Consider the following 21,439-nt stretch of genomic DNA (forward strand, 5'->3'; position numbering starts at 1 on the left):
CCGACGCAGTGCTACCCCTCCCTTTCAAGGTGTTTCATTGACCATTCATATTTTAAAACTGCGCGTACAAAAACAAGGACCGAGCAAGAACACAGTAACACGCACAATTCTTCGTTTTATTGAGGTAAAAATTTGCGCGTTTCTGAGTCACTTGTGTGCTGCTAAGGCGCCTGTGTCCATTATCATGGAATGTTTGGGACATTCAGAGAAGATAAGCGCACGTGTTTTAAATGTTACGGTTGGTTTGGGGTGTGCTGATGGTATCCACAGAGGGTATAAAACTGCGGCAATCTTTTCGAACAACAGTTGGAAGTCTGCGCTTGTGTGTGCTATTGTGTTCTTGCTCGATCCTTGTTTTTGTTCGCGCAGTTTTAAAATATGAACGATTCTAGCCCACCAGAAAATACTTTTCATTGACCAGTTTGGAAATGTGGTTTTTCAGAACTCAGCAGGTATTACACCTGGCAGCTTTGTATAACTGTTGTCCTTTTATCTGAGGTCCAGCTTTGTCATGTCGAACAATAAGCCTCACCTTCAAAAAGAATGGATTTGTACTGACCTGGGTATGGCCTCGTTACTAAGTGTTCCTTGTTTAGCAAAACTTCTCAGGTCCATTATGGACAGCTTAAACAACATGCAGGTAGCGCTAAAGTTTTTAGCTACTTTGATGATTTCCTCATTTTCGTTGACAGTGACCATGATTCCTTTGAATCCAAGGGCTTAAACATACTAACTAGGCTCAGACAAGGTCTTAACCCGCTTGTTCTAACCTACGAAACGAACTCCCTTCTAATAACGGGCTTAGATTTCTGGACATTAGCGCTATCTTTCATTCTGGTCATACCTGCTCGGCCTACGAACCACGCAATACCAAGCCTCCCCTGCCATTCAACTCGCCCCACTCCAACCTTTGCCTCCAAAGTGCCCTTCGGAAATCATGTGCGCATCTGATGTATTGAAGTCTGCAACAACAGTGCAATAGGTTATCTCATGCTGGCGATCCTGGTCACCTTCAGATATCAGTTGCAAAAGTCGAATATTGAGCAGCAAGCTTGTGCCCATGCGCCCTTTGAAAGAGAGAAAAAAAATGTCAGTGCTCCCGTATTTGCATGCCGTTTCTGGTGATCGTAAGTGCATAGCAAAGCGGATTGATGTTTCCGCCCCTGACAAGTTGGACAGCCTATGCTGAGCAAACAAATGTGTCTGCGCGTTCTTCGCATGCCTAGCCAATGCAAAAAGGAGCCTCGCAGAAGGTGCAGTGTAGGACAGAATCGTCACTTCCCCAGTGACCGCCTTCGCAGTGTAAACAACAAAGACGAAGAAGATGGAGACGAAGCATTGCAGTGGATGTAAAGATTTGCAGGCCGTTCCTCGATAAGAGTTTGGGAAAAGCAAGGACGGGCGCACCCGCGAAATCATCGAAGCAGAAAAGATTGCCGGACAAGGAAGTCTTTTTGTCAGACTTTCTAGAAAGAGACTGCCCACCTACATTTGCACTGATTTTCGCATATCTTGTGATCACATGATATGTCGTGCACTTTTTCCATTAGGTTGTTGGAAGCCTGTGTGTCTGCTCGTGCACAGGTCTTCTTGTGCTGCTATCTCATTTTATGTGGTGGGAACCCAGGCAATTTTTGTCTCCTTTCAAAGCAGCAGTGAAGAGGAATCTGAACTTGTCTTTCTGCCGCAGGAACTCGGTCTACACGTTCCGAGCATTCTTAGAAACCTCGACTTATTGCCCTGTGTGGCCCATTTCCCTAACTAAATCGGATCAACGTCCGGATCCCGCCCTTTTTTTTTTAATTCTCCCCGAACGGTAGGCGGAGTCGACCAATGCGTGGAGTGCCTTTCAGCCACCCCATGGAGGCTTGCCACTCTGCCATCGGCGGAGTAATACGCGAAAGCAAATAGTCCACCCGTATTTTTATTTCTGCAGGCTTATATTGCAGCTATGTTATCTACGAATAAAACTATTTATTCACGGAAACCTAAAAAAACAAAATAAAGCGAAAGCAAAGCCTCTACGGAGCTGGCTGAAAGGCACTTCACGCGTTGGTCGACTACGCCCACCGTACGGGGAGAATTAAAAAAAAAAGGCCGGAGCCAGACGTTGGTCCGATTTCATTAGGGAAATGGGCCACACAGGGCAATATGCCGAAGTTCCTAAGAACGGTCGGAACGTGTAGATGGAGTTCCCGCGGCAGAAAGACGAGTTCAGATTCCTCTTCACTGCACCTTTAAGATGAAAACTGTGCGACAATTTCTCGCAGTTCCACCAAATGTTTCAAACCATGCCCGCTATAGGGAAGCGCACCTAAAGTTTGCCCCCACTGCACCAGCGCCGCCTCCTCCATGGTGGTTATTCTCGCACTACTGTCGGGCACATCACCAGCGGAGCGCATTCAGTCAGCTACGTCTCGAGTGGTATGCACATGCTGCTTGCACCGCTGGCACTCCCACTGTGAGCATGCACCATGCTGCTCGTACACAAAGGTGTCTCCGCTCGTTCATGGCTGGAATTGCGCAATGTTTAGAGTGGACAAGCTCGCTGAGGTGTCGGGTGCTGTCACAATAGTTTTCTGAACACCAAGACCGCCCATGGAATTCTACAGGTTTCCTGGACATGTCCTACATTCTTGGGGAAAAAAGAGATTGAATATTGGAAAATTGTAAGGTACTGCGGTACTTGGTTTATTGGGGTTTAACGTCCTGAGGTGACTCAGGCTATGAGGGATGCCGTAGTGAAGGGCTCCGGAAATTTCAACCACCCGTCACCCGGGGTTCTTTAACGTGCACTGACATCGCACAGCACAAGGGCCTCTAGAATTTCGCCTTCATCGAAATTCAGCTGCCGCGGCCGGGATCGAACCCGCGTCTTTCGGGTCAGGAGCCGAGCGTCATAACCACTGAGGCACTGCAGCAGGTCGTACTGTGGTACTGTAATGGAAATACTGAAGGTATTTGTCCATGCTTTCGATGTGTGGCAAAATCTTTTAAAATTTTTCCATCAGTCGCATAGAGCAGTTGATGACTGCAAAAACATTAATAGCAAAAAAAAAAAAAAGCAAACCTGTCGATGGGAGATCGCTATTGTGAAATCTTTCAATACATGAAAAAAATGCCTTCATGCACTCTTCGCTGTTCAAAAATGCTCCTGTCTGGAATTGCTGGGTATGGCATGGCTGAGAACGAGAGACGGCAAGCCTGGATAACTGCTGTGGGCCACGTGAAGTAAGCTATTTTTCTCTTGCTAAACATGTTTGGTACGTTGCACGTGTAACAGTATTTCTGACCAGTCTTCGTTGTAATTGCATTAAGCATGCAGTGTTTAGTAAAGCTCACGCTAATGGAACTATTTTTTTTTTCCGGATAAGCCCTCCACCGGTCAGATAATGGAAAAAAATTATTTTGGAGACTGACATCAACGGCTAGCTGCGTTATGCAGACGCGTGTGAGGCAAGGTCAGCGATCGCCTCATTGTTCCGATGTGCGACACAAGGCTGAATTTGCCGAGTTGCTTTACTATGTGCAAAAAATTTCTAAGAATAAAAGTAGTCTAGATGTTTGCTTGCACACGAATGAGCATTTGCTTATGAGTGATTTTGGGAATGCGCATCCGCTGTAATTGACATTAAATATGCCAACCACTTATCTCAGTGGTGGTGGTTGACCAAAACAAGAGCATGTTTTCGTTTTTCTCTCCAGCCTTGCTTATTGCCTTACCTGCACTTTATTTGGCCAACAATGTTACATGCACTGAACTCCTCAGCCATCCAACAAAATTAAGTATTTGAGAAAATTACCATGCAAAAAAAAAAAAAAAAAAAAGGTATTTACCTCGAATTCGACATCTTAAATGGTCTTGTCATTTACTTGCGACGCATACTGTATGAACACATAGGGCTGCACCCGTGTATGGGCCAGACCCCCTATTTCTCAAAGGAAACAAAAAAAAAAATTCATGTAAGGGCCACACCCACACTTTCAACGACCCACACGCGAATAGCCTTTGAAATGCATGTGCGCGGGAGCTTCCAGTTGCCACCCACGAATGGCGCCCTAAGTCATGGGTCATCATCATCGTCATATTTTCCCTCTGACGTGAGCTTCCACAATCCAATTGACATCAGTATCACCAGCCCCGGCCACCCCAGTTTTGTTTTGCAACTGCCAAAGGCACGAGAACAGAAAACTGGGCAAGTTGGAACGGATTCATCTTAAAGCAGCGCAATACACGGGACAAGTGAAAGAAACAAGAGACGACACGAGCGCAATGTGTCGTCTCTTGTTTCTTTCACTCGTCCCGTGTATCGCGCTGCTTTAAGATCAAAGGCATGAGTTGTGGTAGAGTGGTTGATGTGGTCGCACGCCGTAGGTGCGGCTTTTGTCTGCTCTCTGCTTTATTTTTCGTGAATTGCCATTGAGCGTTTGCCATGCTAGGCATGATGGGCAGGCAGGTGATTAAGGGGGAACGAGGGTCTTAAAACTAACTTTATTTATTTGTGGCTAGAATCTCATGATATTGCACACAGATGCGTTTCTCTCTTCTGTATTCCAAGTATGTAGTCACAATTGAGCTGGTGGTCTTAAATCTTACAAAGACTGGATGTGATTAGGTAATTTCTTATGCAGCTTTAATGAACTTTCTCATTGCGTTTTGTTGCTCTTATTTACATGAACTGATAGCCAGAGAGTTGCCATACCCGATGACATTCTTCGTTTTTCTCTCAAGGCTTGTCCTCCCGATATGCTATGTTCAGTGTAAAAGATTGCAGTATTTTACATTGCAACTCGTTAAGCTAATTGTAAATTGCTGTTTATATGTGGCCTAAACAAAAAAAAAGTAAGAATGTCATCAGGTATGGGAATTCGCTGGCTATCGATTCATGTAATTAAAAGCAACAAAATGCAGTGAGAAAGTTCATTAAAGCTGCGTAAGAAATTACCAAATTACACTCTAGAATTCAACATAACTCTTGATCTAAGACCACCAGCTCAATTATGATTACTTATTTGGAACCGGGAGAGAAAGACGCATCTGTGTGCAACATTATTCATGAGATTCTAGCCACAAATAAAAAGGTCAGTTTTAAGACCCTCGTCCCCCCTTAACTGAAAGTAGTGGAGTTTGCTCTCGAACACGGCAAGCATGCGGCGGGCAGAAAATTTGACGTGGACAAGAAGTGCGCCCGAAGATGGTGCAACCAGAAGGGAAGAGCAGCAGCTACAAAAGGCGTGCTGTGCGAGGCAAGCCGTGCAAGTATTCCGAGCTGTGCTGCCATGCAGTGGAACATGCTGCAGGTGAAAGCACAAGCCTTGGCGCGTGTGAGAAGCCAGTGCTGGCTGCTTATGAAGAGGCGAAGGATCACGCTGTGCCAGCGGCCGACTACACCGACAACGTGCTCACCTGTCATGCCATGAACCCAACTATATATATTGTCTGAGATCGCGAATGCTGGCCAGACCCGGTGTGGTTCAACTGCCCTGAGAACAGCACAGTTGAAATGAAAGAGAAGAAGAGTGCCCCTGTGTCATCTTGAAAAGGATTCCCAAGAAAAGGGCTGGATGGACGATGAGCTTGTGCTTGGCCGAATCGCCCAGCCGTCATGTGGGCCAAACGATCGTCCTGGAGTCACTTGATGGATAGGGTTAAAGAACACCTGCGCAGTCTCCGCAAAGACATGGCTGTTATTCTGGGCGGCCTCACCAGCATACTGCAGCACCAATCGGCCTTTTAAGGCTCAATTCCGAAGGCAGTACGCAGCATGGATAGCAAACAACAATCACGATGAGACGGCAACCGGGCGGCTCAAAAGGTTCGTGACTGTGCTTGGCTAGATTTTGACTGTGTGGAACTCCATGTCTATCGACATTCTATCCCGCTGTTTCAGGGTGACTGAAGACGACGACTTGTGGGGTGAGCGTGCACCAGAGCACAGCACCAGCTCGGAGTTGGAAGACTCTGCGAGTGATGACTGAATGGTAAATAAATGCTGTGCATTCACTGATTGATCTGTTTTTACTTGAAAAAAAAAAATTTTCTTTTTTCGTATGTCGCATGTATGGGCCGCACCTTGAAAACTGGAAAAAAGAGCGGCCCTTACACGCATTCGTATGGTATTTCACCGTTACGGTAGTGGCGTTTTAACCAACAATATGCTCCACGGAGTGGACCTGATCCACTAGCAGTTCTCCTTTTTACAAGTTTGTGTTGTGAGAAAGAATTTTGCTGCCTGCTATTTCTTTTAACCTACATCTCAGAGTGTACTGTGGCGATAGAGGAAAATGCGAACAGCTTGGCGCCTATGCGCTCCGCCATTGGAAATGATTTTCGTCACGCTTATACTTGGCTCGCAACACAAATATGCTAGACATCCGTGATACAATAATACCCCACTCTGGCGTCTTTTCGTTACCACCAAGGTGCAAGCGCATTGAAGATAAATTCCAACTGCGCAGCGCGTGGACCCCTGCACATTTTCCTATTCCTCTGAAACTCATCAGCGTTCAAGCACGAAGAAAAAAGCACGTGACTGCTGCGTAAACAGATTTGCAGGCAGGCCAGCACGTGCACAGCATGTGCAGAACCGGCTTTTTTTGAGAGAAGGCGAGCTACTCACGCAGCTACTCAACGGGAGGGGTGACCGGTCAATTGTGGGGAGTCGGCCAGAGAGGGCGCTTTTCACTGGCGGCGACCCCCGTTCCCCTGCGAAGCTGTGGTCCCCTATTGGGAGCGCCGGAAGCAGAACGGCTTCACAATGGTCTCTGTGGCTTTTTTTTTTTTCAGTGTCCGAAACTGCAGTGCTAGAGCTTCTCTGCATAACCAGCGAACAGCCCGTGATGAGCGCGAAGTTTCAGCGTGCTGGAAGCGAGGGAAGCCCACACTGGTGGCAAGACGCCTTTGAAAAACAAACAAACAAAAAATATCAGTAACAAGGCAATCGTTGTGCCAAATGGTGCGTGGCTTGGCTGGCTCACTGATATGTGCAGCCGATGGTCGCTGTCACTGTGGGCTGGCGATGACTGGCGGCACAGCTCTGAAAACAAAACTATGCAGCTGGACTCTCTCTTAAAGGGGACCTGCCGACCGTCAATACACCTGCCTTTGCACGCAGATCAGAGGGGTGCGGGAAAAAACGCAATAAACAATTCAGGCCTGCGGATGAATATCTGGACGACTGCCTGTCGAGCAAGTCACATCTTGACATGGTGCCCCTCTGGAGGCCAGTCTTTAACCTACGACGAGCTTGTGATTTCTGGCGGGACTCAGGTGGCAGTCCATATTTCAGAAATAATGGCGGCTGAATAAATGAGGTTTTACTATAGAAACGCTGCCCCTCATTTCGGAATGGAGGGTGGTTTCCAGCCCGGCACTGGTTTCGTGTCTCGAAAACTGAGTTCAGCGCTGTTCCTCGCATGTCTTCGGTCCGAATTAATCGGTGCCTGCACGATTTCACTCCGAATTAACGAGTGTGTGGTGCCAGTGACTTATGACATTCTTGACGGGAGGGAGCAGGGAGGCCAAAATATCCAAATCTCCTAATTAACGAGGCTTGACTGTAGCTCTGTCGGTAGCTCCCCTCAAAAGTGTGGCTCTCGACTCAGCCCCTTCCCTTAAGTGCAAGAAATCAGCACACTGTGTTCCAACCGGGCGAACATTCACGTGGCCACGTCAGAGGCTTTCCATCGCTCTGCGGTGAGCGGCGAAATCGGGACTGGCTGTTCCCACATCTTTGAACTAAAGGCTGCTGCTTCAAACTGTCCGCTTGATTTGCATCAGAAATTATGGGACCGCACAAATGCTTTCAGTTATCTGGAATTAACCAAGTTCAAACTCATGGAAGTCAGCAAGGTATTTGATTGGTGCCGAATATTCGGAAATCCTTGAATATGAATTTCTCAAGTTGACTGCGTCATGTGCAAAGAAGCAATGCAGACAGCCCAACCGCTATGAAATGCTGGACGTCTGCTGCGAGTGATGCAACAGCCCCTCATCTCCTGCAGGGAGGCCATTTTTCATATTCACTTGAGATGTTCTCCTCCCGCAGTTCCATTCACCACCAGGGAACCAGGGCCACCAGGGAGTGACGATTTGGACACAGGTTGCAGCTGGTCACACTTGACCGAGCCAAATTTCGAAAATGCTGCTAATGAAGCAGTGGCTTAAAGTTAGCACCTCTCGAGCACAAAAAAATTTACAGGGATAGCTGATATAAAACTCAAGATTTTGCTTCTCCTAAATTCTCAAAAGTCAAAAATGCAGTTCTGCTCCTTTGTTGACCACCTCCAGGGCTTGGTGCTTATGGTCACAAACCAAATATGTGGGTAGCCTGCATTGCAACCTTTTAAGTGAAACGAAAATGGTGCTGGCAGAGCACGTATTTCTTGAACTGCAGGGAATCAAAGTTCGATGCGACCTGACCTGAACTTAAAGGGGTATACCTGAATTAGAGGAAAAAAAAATAGCGCCAAACCAAGGACACCACGAGAACGGAACGAGGACAAGACACAAGCGCTATTTACTCACAACTGAAATTCTATTGAAGCCAGGAAGCACCTTGAAGTTTCAAGGGGAAAGACGGGTGGTATGCATGGTTTGGCGCTATTTTTTTTCCCTCTAATTCAAGTATGCACCAACTAGCCCAAAAAGAGGTGTTAAAGGGCTATGCACGTGTATCTTTGCAATGCTATAACAGACGAATGAGGCAATGTTTTTAAATGAAAATTCGTAGATAGCTGCGGAGGGACTTCAGGATCGCAAAGACGATAAGATCAAAGCATGATTCCTTGACCAATTTTTGGGTGAAAAGAGCTGCGCCCCCTCTTAATAATGCTGGTGAGCGGACACAGGAAGAGGGGCCTGCTATGACATACGAAGTTGTGCTCATCAGTAGGAGATCAAGACTATTCTCCTCCGATCAGACAGCAGCAGCAGACCACCTGGAGGTAGCAGAGGGCGGAGGAGCCCGTGCTGGCCGGGATGGGCAGGGAGAGGCAGGAGAACACCTCGAAGCTGCTGGACGACTTGCGGCACACCAGGCAGGTCAGGCTGGACACCAGCAGGCCCTCAAACAGGTCCGACACCACCGACAGGTGCCGCTCCACGTGCTGGCACCAGAAGCGGTTGATGCGCGCATCCAGGGACGCCTCCTCCCCCAGGGCAGGCACGGGGGGCCCCCTGCGGGCCTGAAACCCGCCCCCTGGTGGTCTGTCTTTCTTTCTTTCTCCATCTCCCAGCACTCTTAGAAACCTCCTCGGCCTATTGCCCCGTGGGGCTTCTTTCCCTGGTTGAGTCGCATCAACGTCCGGCTACCACCTTTTTTTTTTTTTTTTGAATCTCCGCGTACAGTGGGTGGAGTTGACCAACACGTGGAGTGCCTCTCAGCCAGCACCATGGAGGCTTGCCGCTCTGCCATTGGCGGAGTAATATGCAGTAATACGCGAAAGCAAATCGTCCGCCCTTATTTTTATTTCTGCGGGCTTGTTTTGCGGCTATGTTATCTGCGAACGAAACTATTTATTCATGGAAACCTAAAAAACAAAATAAAGAGAAAGCAAAGCCTCCACGGAGCTGGCTGAGAGGCACTCCACGCGTTGGTCGACTCAGCCCACTAAACGGGGAGAATTAAAAAAAAAAGGCGGGAGCCGGACGTTGGTCCGATTTAATTAGGGAAATGGGCCACACAGGGCAATAAGTCGAAGTTTCTAAGAATGCTCGGAACGTGTAGATGGAGTTCCCGCAGCAAAGAGACGAGTTCAGATTCCTCTTCACTGCACCTTAAAGGCCTTCACATTACATGCCCATTTCAACTAGGATGATTGTTTCTCTTGTGCCAATCATTTTCCTTTCCGTAGCTATTAAACCTGAACAAGGCATGTCTCACATGCATACAGTGGGAAAATTGCACCAACAGTGGCTCTAGAAACTGAAAGACATCACTTTGAAGCCATTTCGACCATTGGTTTGTAAACAAAAACACGGTACACATCTGTACCGACTATGTACTTCTATAAACACCTGAAATGTGGAATGTATTCGTACATAAGTCTTCTCTACAGATAATAAAGCTCTCATTAGAACTGAAAATTGCTTTAGTAAGTTTTATGATGCAGCTGAGTGAAGTAAAGGCTTAAAAACATTTTCTCAAAATTTATTTTTCTCACCAAACAAGGGCTGTGTCCAACTGTATGTCCGCACATGTAAAAACACGCTGCCTGGTTTAACAGTTTGGTAGTACTAAGCATGCAAAAATACTATGTAGGTGCACTGTTGTCCGTTTGTCGGAGCCTGGAGCAAGTGGAACCACATGGGTCCTAAAAAGGGTTAAAGGGCAACTGAGGACAACACTATAAAAGTTTTTTTTGCCAGTAAAATCCGACTGTTTGGCATTTTGTGGCTTTGATGCCGCTTGTCCGGCAGCGAAAGGAGCATTCATAACAGCGCAAAAAGGTGGGACAACGACAAGTCAAGCGCTGTTCACCAGCATGAATGCATACCAACTCGCCCAGATCTCAGCTTTACTAAAAGGAGCATTTGTTGCTAAGAGATTTGGATTAAAATTTTTTCCCACCACTAGGATTCACACTCTGAACTCTGATGATGAAATCGACAAGAGCGACGCTAATCGGAGGAAACGGAAACGAGGACTCCGCGATTGCTGGCAGCGAGCACTGCACTCCCGCCTCGCAGCAGCTGAAATGAAAACTACTGCCGGCCGGACATTGAAGGCCTCCATCAGCCACCGCTGCTTCGTTTACGTTTGCACCAACGTTACAATGGCAACAAAGTTCTCGCAAAGAACTGCGGCCTGCAGTCAGCGACCTCAACCCCACACAGCGTGCGATGCTCTTGAGGGCTGAGGTGGCGGTGCTGGCAAAAACGTCCTAGCGCCAAGGAGGCTGTCGCAACTGGTACATCTCGCAGGGCTGGTTAGGCAGCCCAGTGCCTAGGTACACAGACGACGCGAGCACGCCAAGCGGTGTGTTTCCTAATATGGAGGTGCGCTGAGCATTGGTTATACACAGCTCTTTTTCTTTGTCGCAGTTGCGTGCCGGTGCACGAACTTCGTCTGAAGAGCGCTTAGAGAGGGCCCCTGCTCCTCCGCTCTTGTAAATCGAGGCGCATTACGAAACCATGTGGGCACGCATAGCAGTGACGCACCCCAAAACATGCCAAAACTCAGCTGGCCGCCTGTTTCACTGCCAACTGCAGGTTTTCCTTGACTTCCAACATTCAGGTTGTCTATTTTCCATCTTTCTCGTGTGAAGAAAGTGCACTAGTGGTTTCAAAACAAAGCTTGCATTATTTATTCACAAAGGAAAATTGGGTCACTGACCAAGTCAAAAAATAGTCAAAGCTTGCATACTTCAGTATTGCTCAGACAAGTAACCTTCATGCACCTCTGTCAGCCTCAGAGATCTGTGGTGCCTTTTCTCCTATTTCATCATCACGCTTGTACTTGCAAGATTGTCCTGTGGGGGCGGCACCTGTATTTTAGTTCTTGCTTTTTTCTACCTTAAAAGAGCTTTCTTTTTAGAACGCATAGCGATTTTGTGTTTAGGAACTGGTATTCTATTGATACAAGCCAATTTCGATACCTCCTCCATTTAAGAGAAAAGCAAACAAAACGGACAAAGCAAGAGCAGAGCGATGATGTGCGATGATATCATTTTCTCTTGGGCCGTCATTTAATTAGACTCATTTCTTCATGGTTTATTTTCATCTGTGCTTGCCCGGCCGTCTTTCTGGCTCTTACTCCGTGCTGTTGCCAATATGCTGACGAGAACCATTAACTATGCCTTGCCGTTGTGGGGACGCACTCGTCCCCTGTGGTTCGTTTTCCCGCAGTGCACCCTCAACTCGTTCCCTGTGGTTAGCGTCCCCACAATGCACCCTCCTTAGTTGTGTTGCTTTAACTAACAGGGGAGGGCGCTGGCGTCGCAGCGCCAGGAGTGCCACGGATGGTGTGTTTGCTGCTCGCACGCGGGGGAGAGACGCTTCTCTTCTGCTCGGGATCGGGGAAGCGCGTGGACATTCACGCACAAGGCTCCGCTCTTCGCCAGCGGGCGACCTCGTGTGGAAACATGTTCCCGTCAACTCGTCCCGTCCGGCCTTGGAGCTTCCCTCTTGCCCTAGCGTGGGCGAACGTTCGCTCGTAACCATGCTGGTGAGTCGGACATCCTCGATTCCTCAGTGTATTTTGTTGCTAGCTGGCGTTATTGTTGCTGTAGCAATAAATGCCTTGTTTGTGTCAGCCAGTGTGTTGTTCCTTTGTTCCCGCAGAGCAAGCCCCACCGCCGTGGTCGGCGTGCGCTCGGTAGCGTACGCGACCACGGGGTGGGGTCGGCGCGGTTTTGAACTGTGTCAGCCGCGGTTAAGGGGTTATATCTCCCCGTCTTAAACCCCACACCGTCCAATGCGCAATATTTTAAAAACCAAGCAGACTTACCCTGTTGAGGTCCTCGTGCAGCTTGTCAATGAAGTTGAGCAGAAACTCGTGGGCGTCTTGCTGCTCATATCCGGCATACACGCTGAACAGTCTTCCCATCAAGCTCTGCAGCAGCAACAAAGGGCTCTTTTTAATACCCTGAGACACACAAGGTCTAACCAAGTTAAATGTCTCAATGGGGTGGCAACTCGCAACCCGATTCCCAATTAAAATTCTTGAAATTTTTCTTCGACCCCTTAGTGCATGAATTGTTACTTTTGGCTAAAAAAATTACAATCATCTCCACTTGGGGTGAGACAACCTATACAAGCCTTAGTTTACAGAAAAACTACATGGTTACTGTATTTAGCAAAATTTTGTAGTGTATAAAATATAAAACAAAACACGTTGCATTTTCTTTTCTTGAAATTAAACAGCGCTACATATTTGCACGAATGGATACAAAGACATGACATGATGGGCACTGACTGCAACTATGCTTTAAAAAAGAGCGCATGTGTACCTACGAAAAGGTCAAGAGAAAGGGGTGGAGATGACAGCAAAAATAGATTAAGGAGAGCAGACTGCATTTTGTAGTCTAGTTTCAAGCAATGCGAATTCGCTGGCATAGAGGGAAGTGGTGCTGACACACATTTCACCAGTCGGCTTGATAAAAAAGGCTTCCAATAGTTCCCAAGCTAATGCATCTTTACTTCTTGTCAGAATGTTGATCGTGTCAAGCCGAGGCTCACAGTTCTGATCGTGAAGGTCATTGCAAGAACGGCAATGGGCAGGTAGATTCATGCACGAGTCTGATGTGTGTCACAAACTTCGTTCACCTTCCCTGGCACATTCGTTAACACAACACCCTGTCTGGCCAACGTACACTATGCCACAGGGGATCTCATAGACCACACCTGTGACACACCGGACAAAGGGCTTGGCGTGTTTTTTCCCACAGCCAGATGTTGCAGGGCCACTACTGCAGGGCACATCTTTACAAGGCGCAGAGAACACCATCGGGACGCCGTACTTGGTGCCCACCCTTTTTAGGTTGTGGGACACCTGGTGGATGTATGGCATAACCACTGGTTTGGGATTTCCGCGTCTTCTTTGCCCTTCCCTTGAATACCTGCAGCAGTTCCTCGCCTGTCAACCCATGGCCAGAGAACCCTGCTTTGCGCAGTCTGGCTACCTTGCCCCACAAGCTTTCTGGCATCGTGTGAGGACAGGACTTGACGAGTGCGGATTCTACAGAAAGGGTCCCTCCTAACAGTTTCTGACGGGGCCAAATCAAAGGGCAAAAAATCTTTCCTGGCTCGGCAGCATACCACACCTTTCTCCAAGCATGATGTTCGGGTCCAAAAACTGGAGGTGGTTAAGCACAGGTTGTACGCAAAAGAGAGCCCTTTACCATGTTGTCCAAACAGTTCTGAAATATTCATCACGATTTCCTCATACAGGCCTCGGTCCCTTTTCTTTAAAATTACAAAATCCACATATCTAAACATCTTCAGGACAGTGCCTTTGTCAGTTAGTGAAGCCAAAATGTTGTCAAATGATGCAAGAAAAATGTTACACAAAACTGATGATGATGGTGAGGTGAATTTCAATGGCGGCCCAAGGGCATCTGCGGCCATAGAGTGGCGTGGCATGAGGTTTTTCTTCCCTCTCCTCAGGGGGTGGGTGGGTGTCGGGGACCCACAATAAGCCGAGAGCTCCAGGCCGGGGGCAAGCTTGTGCCCCACTGTGTACCACCGGTGGGTACCACTGAGGATCGAACCTCCCACTAGGCCACCGGTGTGGTGCGCTGCGGTGTTACACAAAACTGGAGCGACAGATGATTCAATGCAAATGCCCTGGCATTGTAGAAAGAGCCGGCTGCCGAACTGGATAAAAGTAGCGTTGATATAAAAGTGACACAAAATTGACTCCACTTTTGGAAGGTGATTGTACCATTTGTTTCTTTGCACTGTCTGACAGCAATAAACAGGTGCGGTATAGAATCAAACAGATCTTATCTAATCTGCTCTCGCTTCAGCATGCTGGCAACACCTAGGAAATGCTTGGGGCAAAGGGACCAGGAACAGTCAGATTATTCCCGTGCCTAAGCATGGGTTGACTAATTACCGTATTTACTCGCATAATAGGCGCACTTTTTTTCCAGAAAATCCGGCTCAAAGTTCGGGGTGCGCCTATTACGCGGGGTGAAATTTCAGGGAATTTTCGACTCGCAAAATTGAACATACCGCATAAACGGACTAGTGTACGGGCCGCACCCCGTTTTCCAGAAGAAAATATTTTTAAGAAATCCATGTGGGGGCCGCACCGAAACTTTCCACGACCCATGCGGGAATAGCCTTTGAAGTGCACGCGCCAAGGCCTCCGCGATCAGTTCCGGCTGCGCGCAACGGGCGCTTGATCGCGGAGGCCACACACGCGCACAGGAGCTTCCAGACGCCGCCCACGGAGGGCGCCCGAGGCCAAGCTTATCATCATCATCAACGTTTTCCTCCGCCGCGATCTTTCGCTATCTATATCGCCATCAGCATCACCAGCTCCACCTTTTTTTTGTTGTTGTCAAGCGCGGAGGTAGATGTCAAGTGCCGGGGTCTGCGGTAGCGTGTTAGTTCGTGGTTTGTGGCTTTGCCGCCGAGCGTTGCTGTTTTAGCTCGACGGGCAAACACCTTAATAGCTACACAGCTGTGAGTTTGCTCTCGAACACGGCAAGCGTGCGGCAGGTCGGAAATTCGACGTGGCCGAGAAGTGCGGCAGTTGCGACTGTGCCGTGCCTAAATTTTCGTACGCGACTCCAGGCGCCGAGGTTTTCACGGGCCTAAGTCGGGAACGTTTCCGGCTGGAGATAAAGCTTTCCAAACAGACGTTTAAAGTGAGCATCCCTGAAAACTGTGCGCGGCTGTTCTACGCGATGTCGCTGTACGTGCTGTGGGTCCGCAGCAGCTGCAACGGCAGCAGCACTAGTGAGGTCTAGTAGTCAGTTCAGCAAAAACTGTTAAAATAAAGACTGGGGGACAGGGGGTGGCGAGGCGTCGGCAATCTATCGTGTAAATACAGTGTTGGCCACAGTGCCAAGTTCGGGGTGCGCCTATTATGCGCGGAAATAAAAAAATTTGATTTTTCTCGACCAAACTAGGGGTGCACCTATTATGCGAGTAAATACGGTAGTTGCTGCCAGGCACCTGTCGTCCTGAAGAGTGCATCAGGTTAGTGGGTTTCCACTGCGAAGGAAACGGACAAGGTGTTCACTCCAGAGAGCACAATAGTTGTTGCCAGGTTCTGGAGTCCCAAGGATTCACACAGGGCCTTGGTCTTGATACGGGTTGCGGATGGTTTAACTGCCACAAAGTTCTGGTCTATTGACTGCACTGCCCCCTCGCTGTAAATGCCAGATGGCATGACGACAAAGCAACCTTCCTGGTCTGCTAGCAGGAGGGACAGTCCGCTGTTCTGGCAATATGCCACCACCCAGTCCCTGTCACGGCTTTCCCTTTCAGTGCTGTCCTCGCCAAGCTGTCAACAACGTCAAAGACGTCTTCATTGTCTCTTTCCACTTTCTTTGCTATCATCATCATCAACATCAGCCTGACTACGCCCACTGCAGGGCCTCTCCCATGTCTCTCCATATCCTTTGCCAGTTGCTGCCACTGTATCCCCGCAAACGTCTTAATCTCATCCGCCCACCTAACTTTCTGCCGCCCCCTGCTATGCTTGCCTTCTCTTGGAATCCGCTCCGTTACCCTTGAGGACCAGCGGTTATCTTGCCTTCGCATTGCATGCCCTGCCCAAGCCCACTTCTTCCTCTTGATTCTGACTAGGATGTCATTAACCGGCGTCTGTTCTCTCACCCACTCCGCCCACTTCCGATCTGTTGGCAGTTAAAAGCCAGCAGCAGCTTGTGAATCAGGATGCTAGGCAGCACTTTGGCCCCTGAACACCACTGGTGTCTTCTGGTAGTGTTGCACCATTGCCTACCGGTCCCTCCTTACCATCTGCTCTTCCTTGGCACCAGTGCTTGATTTAATACGCACAACCATACATGATACACCACGTAGGTGCTCGTCCAAGTCAACCCTAATCACGGCCACTACTAAAGTGCACTACGCTTTCTGCCACCCCATTTTCTTGCGGCACTGTGTTTTTGCCACATAAATTGGTCATTGCATGTGCCTCCCTTTGTCCTTGCCATCAAACACACGTTCTGCCACTGCTTTGGAAACCTTCAGATTCTTCTCCATCCTGGTCTTTAGTACTTTGCACTTAAAGAGGAGCTCAACTACTGCTTTCTTTCTGCCGCAACACAGTTACATATCCTTTCCACATTTGCCTCCACCAATGGCGTACCTGCCAAATAGACCGGACTCTCTGTTTCCCCATAAATTGTACTGCTGTCCTATCGCTGCCTTGATTAGGCGGAGTAACTCATTAAGAAGGACATGTAATGAACTCATCTGCCGCTGAAATTGTGAACTGCATGCTGAATCACATGTGATAGGGAAGCAAATCAGCCCTCTACTATTGCGGTCTAGACGCTGGAACAGAACGACAAAGAGCTGTTTCATGAGCTAACAATTTTATGAAAATGCTATCTCCATTAGAATGCACAACATATTTTCTCTACCTACTGACGTCCCTCGAGAACCCTACTTCCAAGCACATTTCAAAAGAAAACCGCTCAAGAAGTTCCTGCGGGCGTGGCTTCCGGACAGTGTGCACTGTGACACTGAATAAGCACGACTACCTTTCTCGATTACTCAGGACAGGGAACATGAGACGCTATGTGGCAAGAGTTAAGCGGAAGTCACTTGCTTTATTCAAGGGACCCTGAAATCCTTTCGATGGGCATCTTCTAGAGCAACAAATCTGTCGAGGTGGGCATTCGAGTCAAATCCCTGTGTGGGAACTATAGTTGCGAAGTAATTTTTAAGCACGGCTTCTCTCAGTAGCCCACAAGTGAGGAGGGCGACACTGCCTGTCAGTGGGCAGACTGGGCGAGCTTGCCTAGGGGAAAAATGGAGGACAACAGAGACAAGTCAGTGGAAAACGTTGGGATTGGAAATCGTGTGAAAGGCACCGCCTTCTTGGTGTACATGTTTTTAGATCTCTTTTGGTTGCCTTCATACACCCTCCAAGTGTTGCAACCTCACCAGCCCAACGCTCCCCCCCACCCCTTCCTTTACCCACCTTGAACCCTTTGGGCGAGACGCTCTTGTCGTTGTAGTACATCTGGGCCAGCAGGTTCTTGAACTCATGCGCTGTCTCACCACCCCTGTGAGTGTCGCTGCAAGGGGGAAAGATGCCACACGCTTGATCCCAGGCCTCGCTTGTCAAATCCCGCGCATTCGTGCCTATCTCAAGACTGATGGAGGAGCACCAGAACAAGAGACCCCAGCATCCGGTGACAGGAGACAGTGGCTGAGTGCAGGCACACGCAAAGGACAGGAACGCCCCCGGCCCTGCAGACCGACTGAGCAAGGTGCTGGGGCCGGGTGAAGAGTCAGGCTCCGCACCCACAGGCTGATCTCAACCATGACGACATTCATCCTAGAAGTGCCGTCCCAATGTATGCTTAAAACATGACTCCCACTTGGTGGCGCGAAACACGCGTGCAGGTGAGCAAAACTTTCACAACTATTTTTCCTGTTTCACAATGTACCCACGAAGGCAGCCGTTCGCTAACGTTTAGGGAGTGTTTTGAAGAAGAGTGTGACAAAGTGTGATGCATCATTTCGAAGCTATCTTTGTCATCATCATCATCATCAGCCTGACTACGCCCACTGCCGGGCAAAGGCCTCTCCCATGTCTCTCCGGTTAACCCTGTCCTTCGCTAGTTGTGGCCACCGTATCCCCACAAACTTCTAAATCTCATCCACCCACTTAACTTTCTGCCGCCCCCTGCTACGCTTGCCTTCTCTCGGAATCCACTCCGTTGCCCTTGAGGACCATCGGTTATCTTGCCTTCACATTACATGCCCTGCTCAAAGCCACTTCTTCCTCTTGGTTTCAGATAGGATGTCATTCACCCGCATGGAACACCCACTCCGCCCTCTTCCGATCTCTTAACGTTACACCCATCATTTTTCTTTCCATAGCTCGCTGCGTTGTCATTAACTTAAGCTGAATCCTTTTCGTTAGCCTCCACGTTTCTGCCCCATAGGTGAGTACCGGTAGGACACAGCTGTTGTATACTTTTCTCTTCAGGGATATTGGTAAGCTACCATTCATGATCTGAGAGAACCTGCCATATGTGCTCCACCCCATTCTTACTCTTCTAGTTATTTCCCTCTCATGATCCGGATCAGCGGTCACCACCGGCCCCAAGTAGACATATTTCCTTACCACTTCCAGCATCTCGCCACCAATTGCAAACTGCTGTTCCCTTGCTAGGCTGTTTGAACATTACTTTGCTTTTCTGCATGTCAAATTTTAGCCCCACCGTTCTGCTCTGCCTGTCTAACTCATTGACCATGCTTTGCAGTTCATGTCCTGAGTGACTTAGCAAGGCAATGCCATCAGCGAATCGCAAATTATTCAGGAATTCTCCATTAACTCTTATCCCCAACTGTTCCCATTCCAGTCCCCGGAATACCTCCTGTAAGCAGGCAGTGAAGAGCATTGGCGAGATCGTGTCTCCCTCCCTGACACCTTTCCTTGTGGGAATTTTATTGTTGACTTTATGGAGAACCGTGGTAGCTGTGCAGTCGTTATAAGCATCTTCCAACCACACCTGGCTACCAAGTATGCGCTTGACTGGTTAATGAAACGTACCAGCAGCAGACAGAAGCCCCAATATCCCAGCAATGGGGCTATGCATGGCTGCATGTCAGCAATTGGATGCCACGCAGTTCAGCGAGAGTTTTGACAAGACTGCTTGATGAAATTATCCTCACCATGACCGGGTATTCTACTGACACCTGAGCAGACTGAAGAGAGGCGGAAAGCAATTGCCTTCTACGCTGCAATCCAGTGCTGAAGAGGTCCTTGTGAAAGCACCTCGAGATGGCACCAAATGTGACATGCAAGAGCGTCACTGCAAAACACATAGCGAAGCAGCTGCAGCATCTGTTTCCACTCTAGAAATAAGATACAACATCAAAAAAAAGAACTCAGGGTATAAAGGCATATATACAGCTTTAGATGGACAGTTGTCCAACTCCTAATTACGACGGTACAGTCAGTGTGATGTATGCTGTATCCTTTGTCGCTCGGTGCTTCTCGGTTGGCTGCACCGAGTGCTTGATTTTCGCCTGACAGCTGTCGGCAGCTGTGATTTGGAAGCAGTGGTCTGTATGGTTGAACATTTAGTCACTGCGCATGCTGGGCTCCAGGTGTTTTGATTTTATTCCCAACCAGAAAATGTTAACTGGACATCTTGCTGTCTTTCACTGTGCACTTACTGAGCGTGGCAACAAACTTGAAAAGTTGCCGGCCTTGGCGGCTTTGGTATTCCACCACCGACACTGAGCACTAAAGGTGACTGTAAAACAGAGACCCGCCCCGTTCAACCGGACCAGGTGTGGAGAGAACGCCTGAAACGCGCATTGTGTGGCCCGTCAAAAAGAAGTGGACATGTGGCCCAAGGTCGTAAATCCTGACCCCACTTGGACGGAAGCAGTGTGCATTCCTATGGTGCACGTTAAAGAACCCGCCGCTAGGGCACAGACCTCACATACAATTTACACCACCCCTCCCTCACTAAAAAACATAAAAAAAAAACAGCACAAGAAACAGTGCGAGTAGACGTCGCATTGCCGCCATGAAGTTTCTTTGCATGCTTTATCATGGGTCGCTCCGTATCAACACAGATCAGTATCTGCAGCCACCACACCGTCACACTAAACGAAAAAATCATGATAAGCACATCCAGCCATACTTTTAGGTTTGCTTTTTTTCCGTCGTCCGTAGAGATTTGGAATTCTTTGCCATGGGATGTTGTTAACAATGATGCTGTGTCTAGCTTTGTCAATAAGGTACAATCTTTGTTTCACTCAGTGCCATAACGCGGAAGCTTTTTTTCCTGCTCTTTTCTTCCGTTTGATTTTGGTTGGAATCATGTTCTGTTCCTGATAATGAGTTCGAGTGTTAATATATTTTACAAAGTGTTGTACATTGTGAATGCCTTTGTAACCCACTGCCTGTATAGGCCTGTCAAAGGCTTACAGTATTGCTAAATAAATAAATAAAAATAAAACGAGATCACTACCTTTCGAAAGCCGTATTACTAGTCTTCTGCAACCAAAAGTACGCAAGCAGGTAGGTATTATCACGATGGAAAGAAACGCAAACAGAGCAGAGCCTACATGCGCTCCGCTGTTCGCATTTCTCTTGAACACGCTATCACTTAGGTGGCAGCAAAAAGGTACTAGAGTTGTCCATCATGCACTCTAGAACGACTGTAATGTCTTTTTCTTACCACCCAGGTAGAAGTGCCGTCAGAAGAAATTCTTTCCATCGTGATGGCACATTATGCAGCTTCACACTTGAGTCGAGCAGCGTCAGGTACCATTCACAGAATAGCGCCCAGGTGTCGCAGTGAAGCCAATAACATTAGTGAACTCGAACAGACATCCACATTTTGCAAAGATAAGAGTGCACAGGAATGAGCCACAAGCACAGCATGCCTCGGCACAGACAGAGGTGAACAGGCAGCACAGTCATCCCATGTCCCCTACAATGAGGCCTGGAATCAGGCTGTGACAGCTGCCACAGTCCTCCATAAAGTCAGCAATAAAATTCCCACAACGCCTATGCTCTTCACTGCCTGCTTGCAGGAGGTGTACCAGGGCCTGAATTGGGAACAGTTGGGGATAAGAGTTCTAAGTAATCTGCGATTCGCTGATGACATTGCCTTGCTAAGTCACTCAGGACATGAACTGCAAAGCATGATCAATCAGTTAGACAGGCAGAGCAGAACGGTGGGGCTAAAATTTGACATGCAGAAAAGCAAAGTAATGTTCAAACAGCCTAGCAAGGGAACAGCAGTTTGCAATTGG

At 48.2% G+C, this 21,439-nt stretch overlaps 1 protein-coding gene across 6 annotated transcripts in view; it reads right to left on the minus strand.

Moving 5' to 3' along the window:
• Positions 1–21,439, minus strand: part of LOC149327703 (ubiquitin carboxyl-terminal hydrolase 8-like) — a 269,416-nt gene that overhangs the window by 41,752 nt on the left and 206,225 nt on the right. For all 6 annotated transcript variants that reach the window (XR_016285926.1, XM_089562390.1, XM_089562388.1 and 3 more), the window contains 3 exons: positions 17,631–17,727; positions 12,450–12,554; positions 8,941–9,186 (listed from right to left, as the gene is read on the minus strand). Coding sequence is in view for 5 of the 6 variants with exons in the window: in XM_089562390.1 (XP_089418516.1) it covers positions 8,941–9,186; positions 12,450–12,554; positions 17,631–17,727 (448 nt within the window). In the remaining variant the exon portion in view is untranslated. The remainder of the gene's footprint in view (positions 1–8,940; positions 9,187–12,449; positions 12,555–17,630; positions 17,728–21,439) is intronic.

This window comes from Amblyomma mixtum, chromosome 10 (assembly GCF_055824585.1).
Source record: "Amblyomma mixtum isolate Tamu chromosome 10, ASM5582458v1, whole genome shotgun sequence".
NCBI lineage: Eukaryota > Metazoa > Arthropoda > Arachnida > Ixodida > Ixodidae > Amblyomma > Amblyomma mixtum.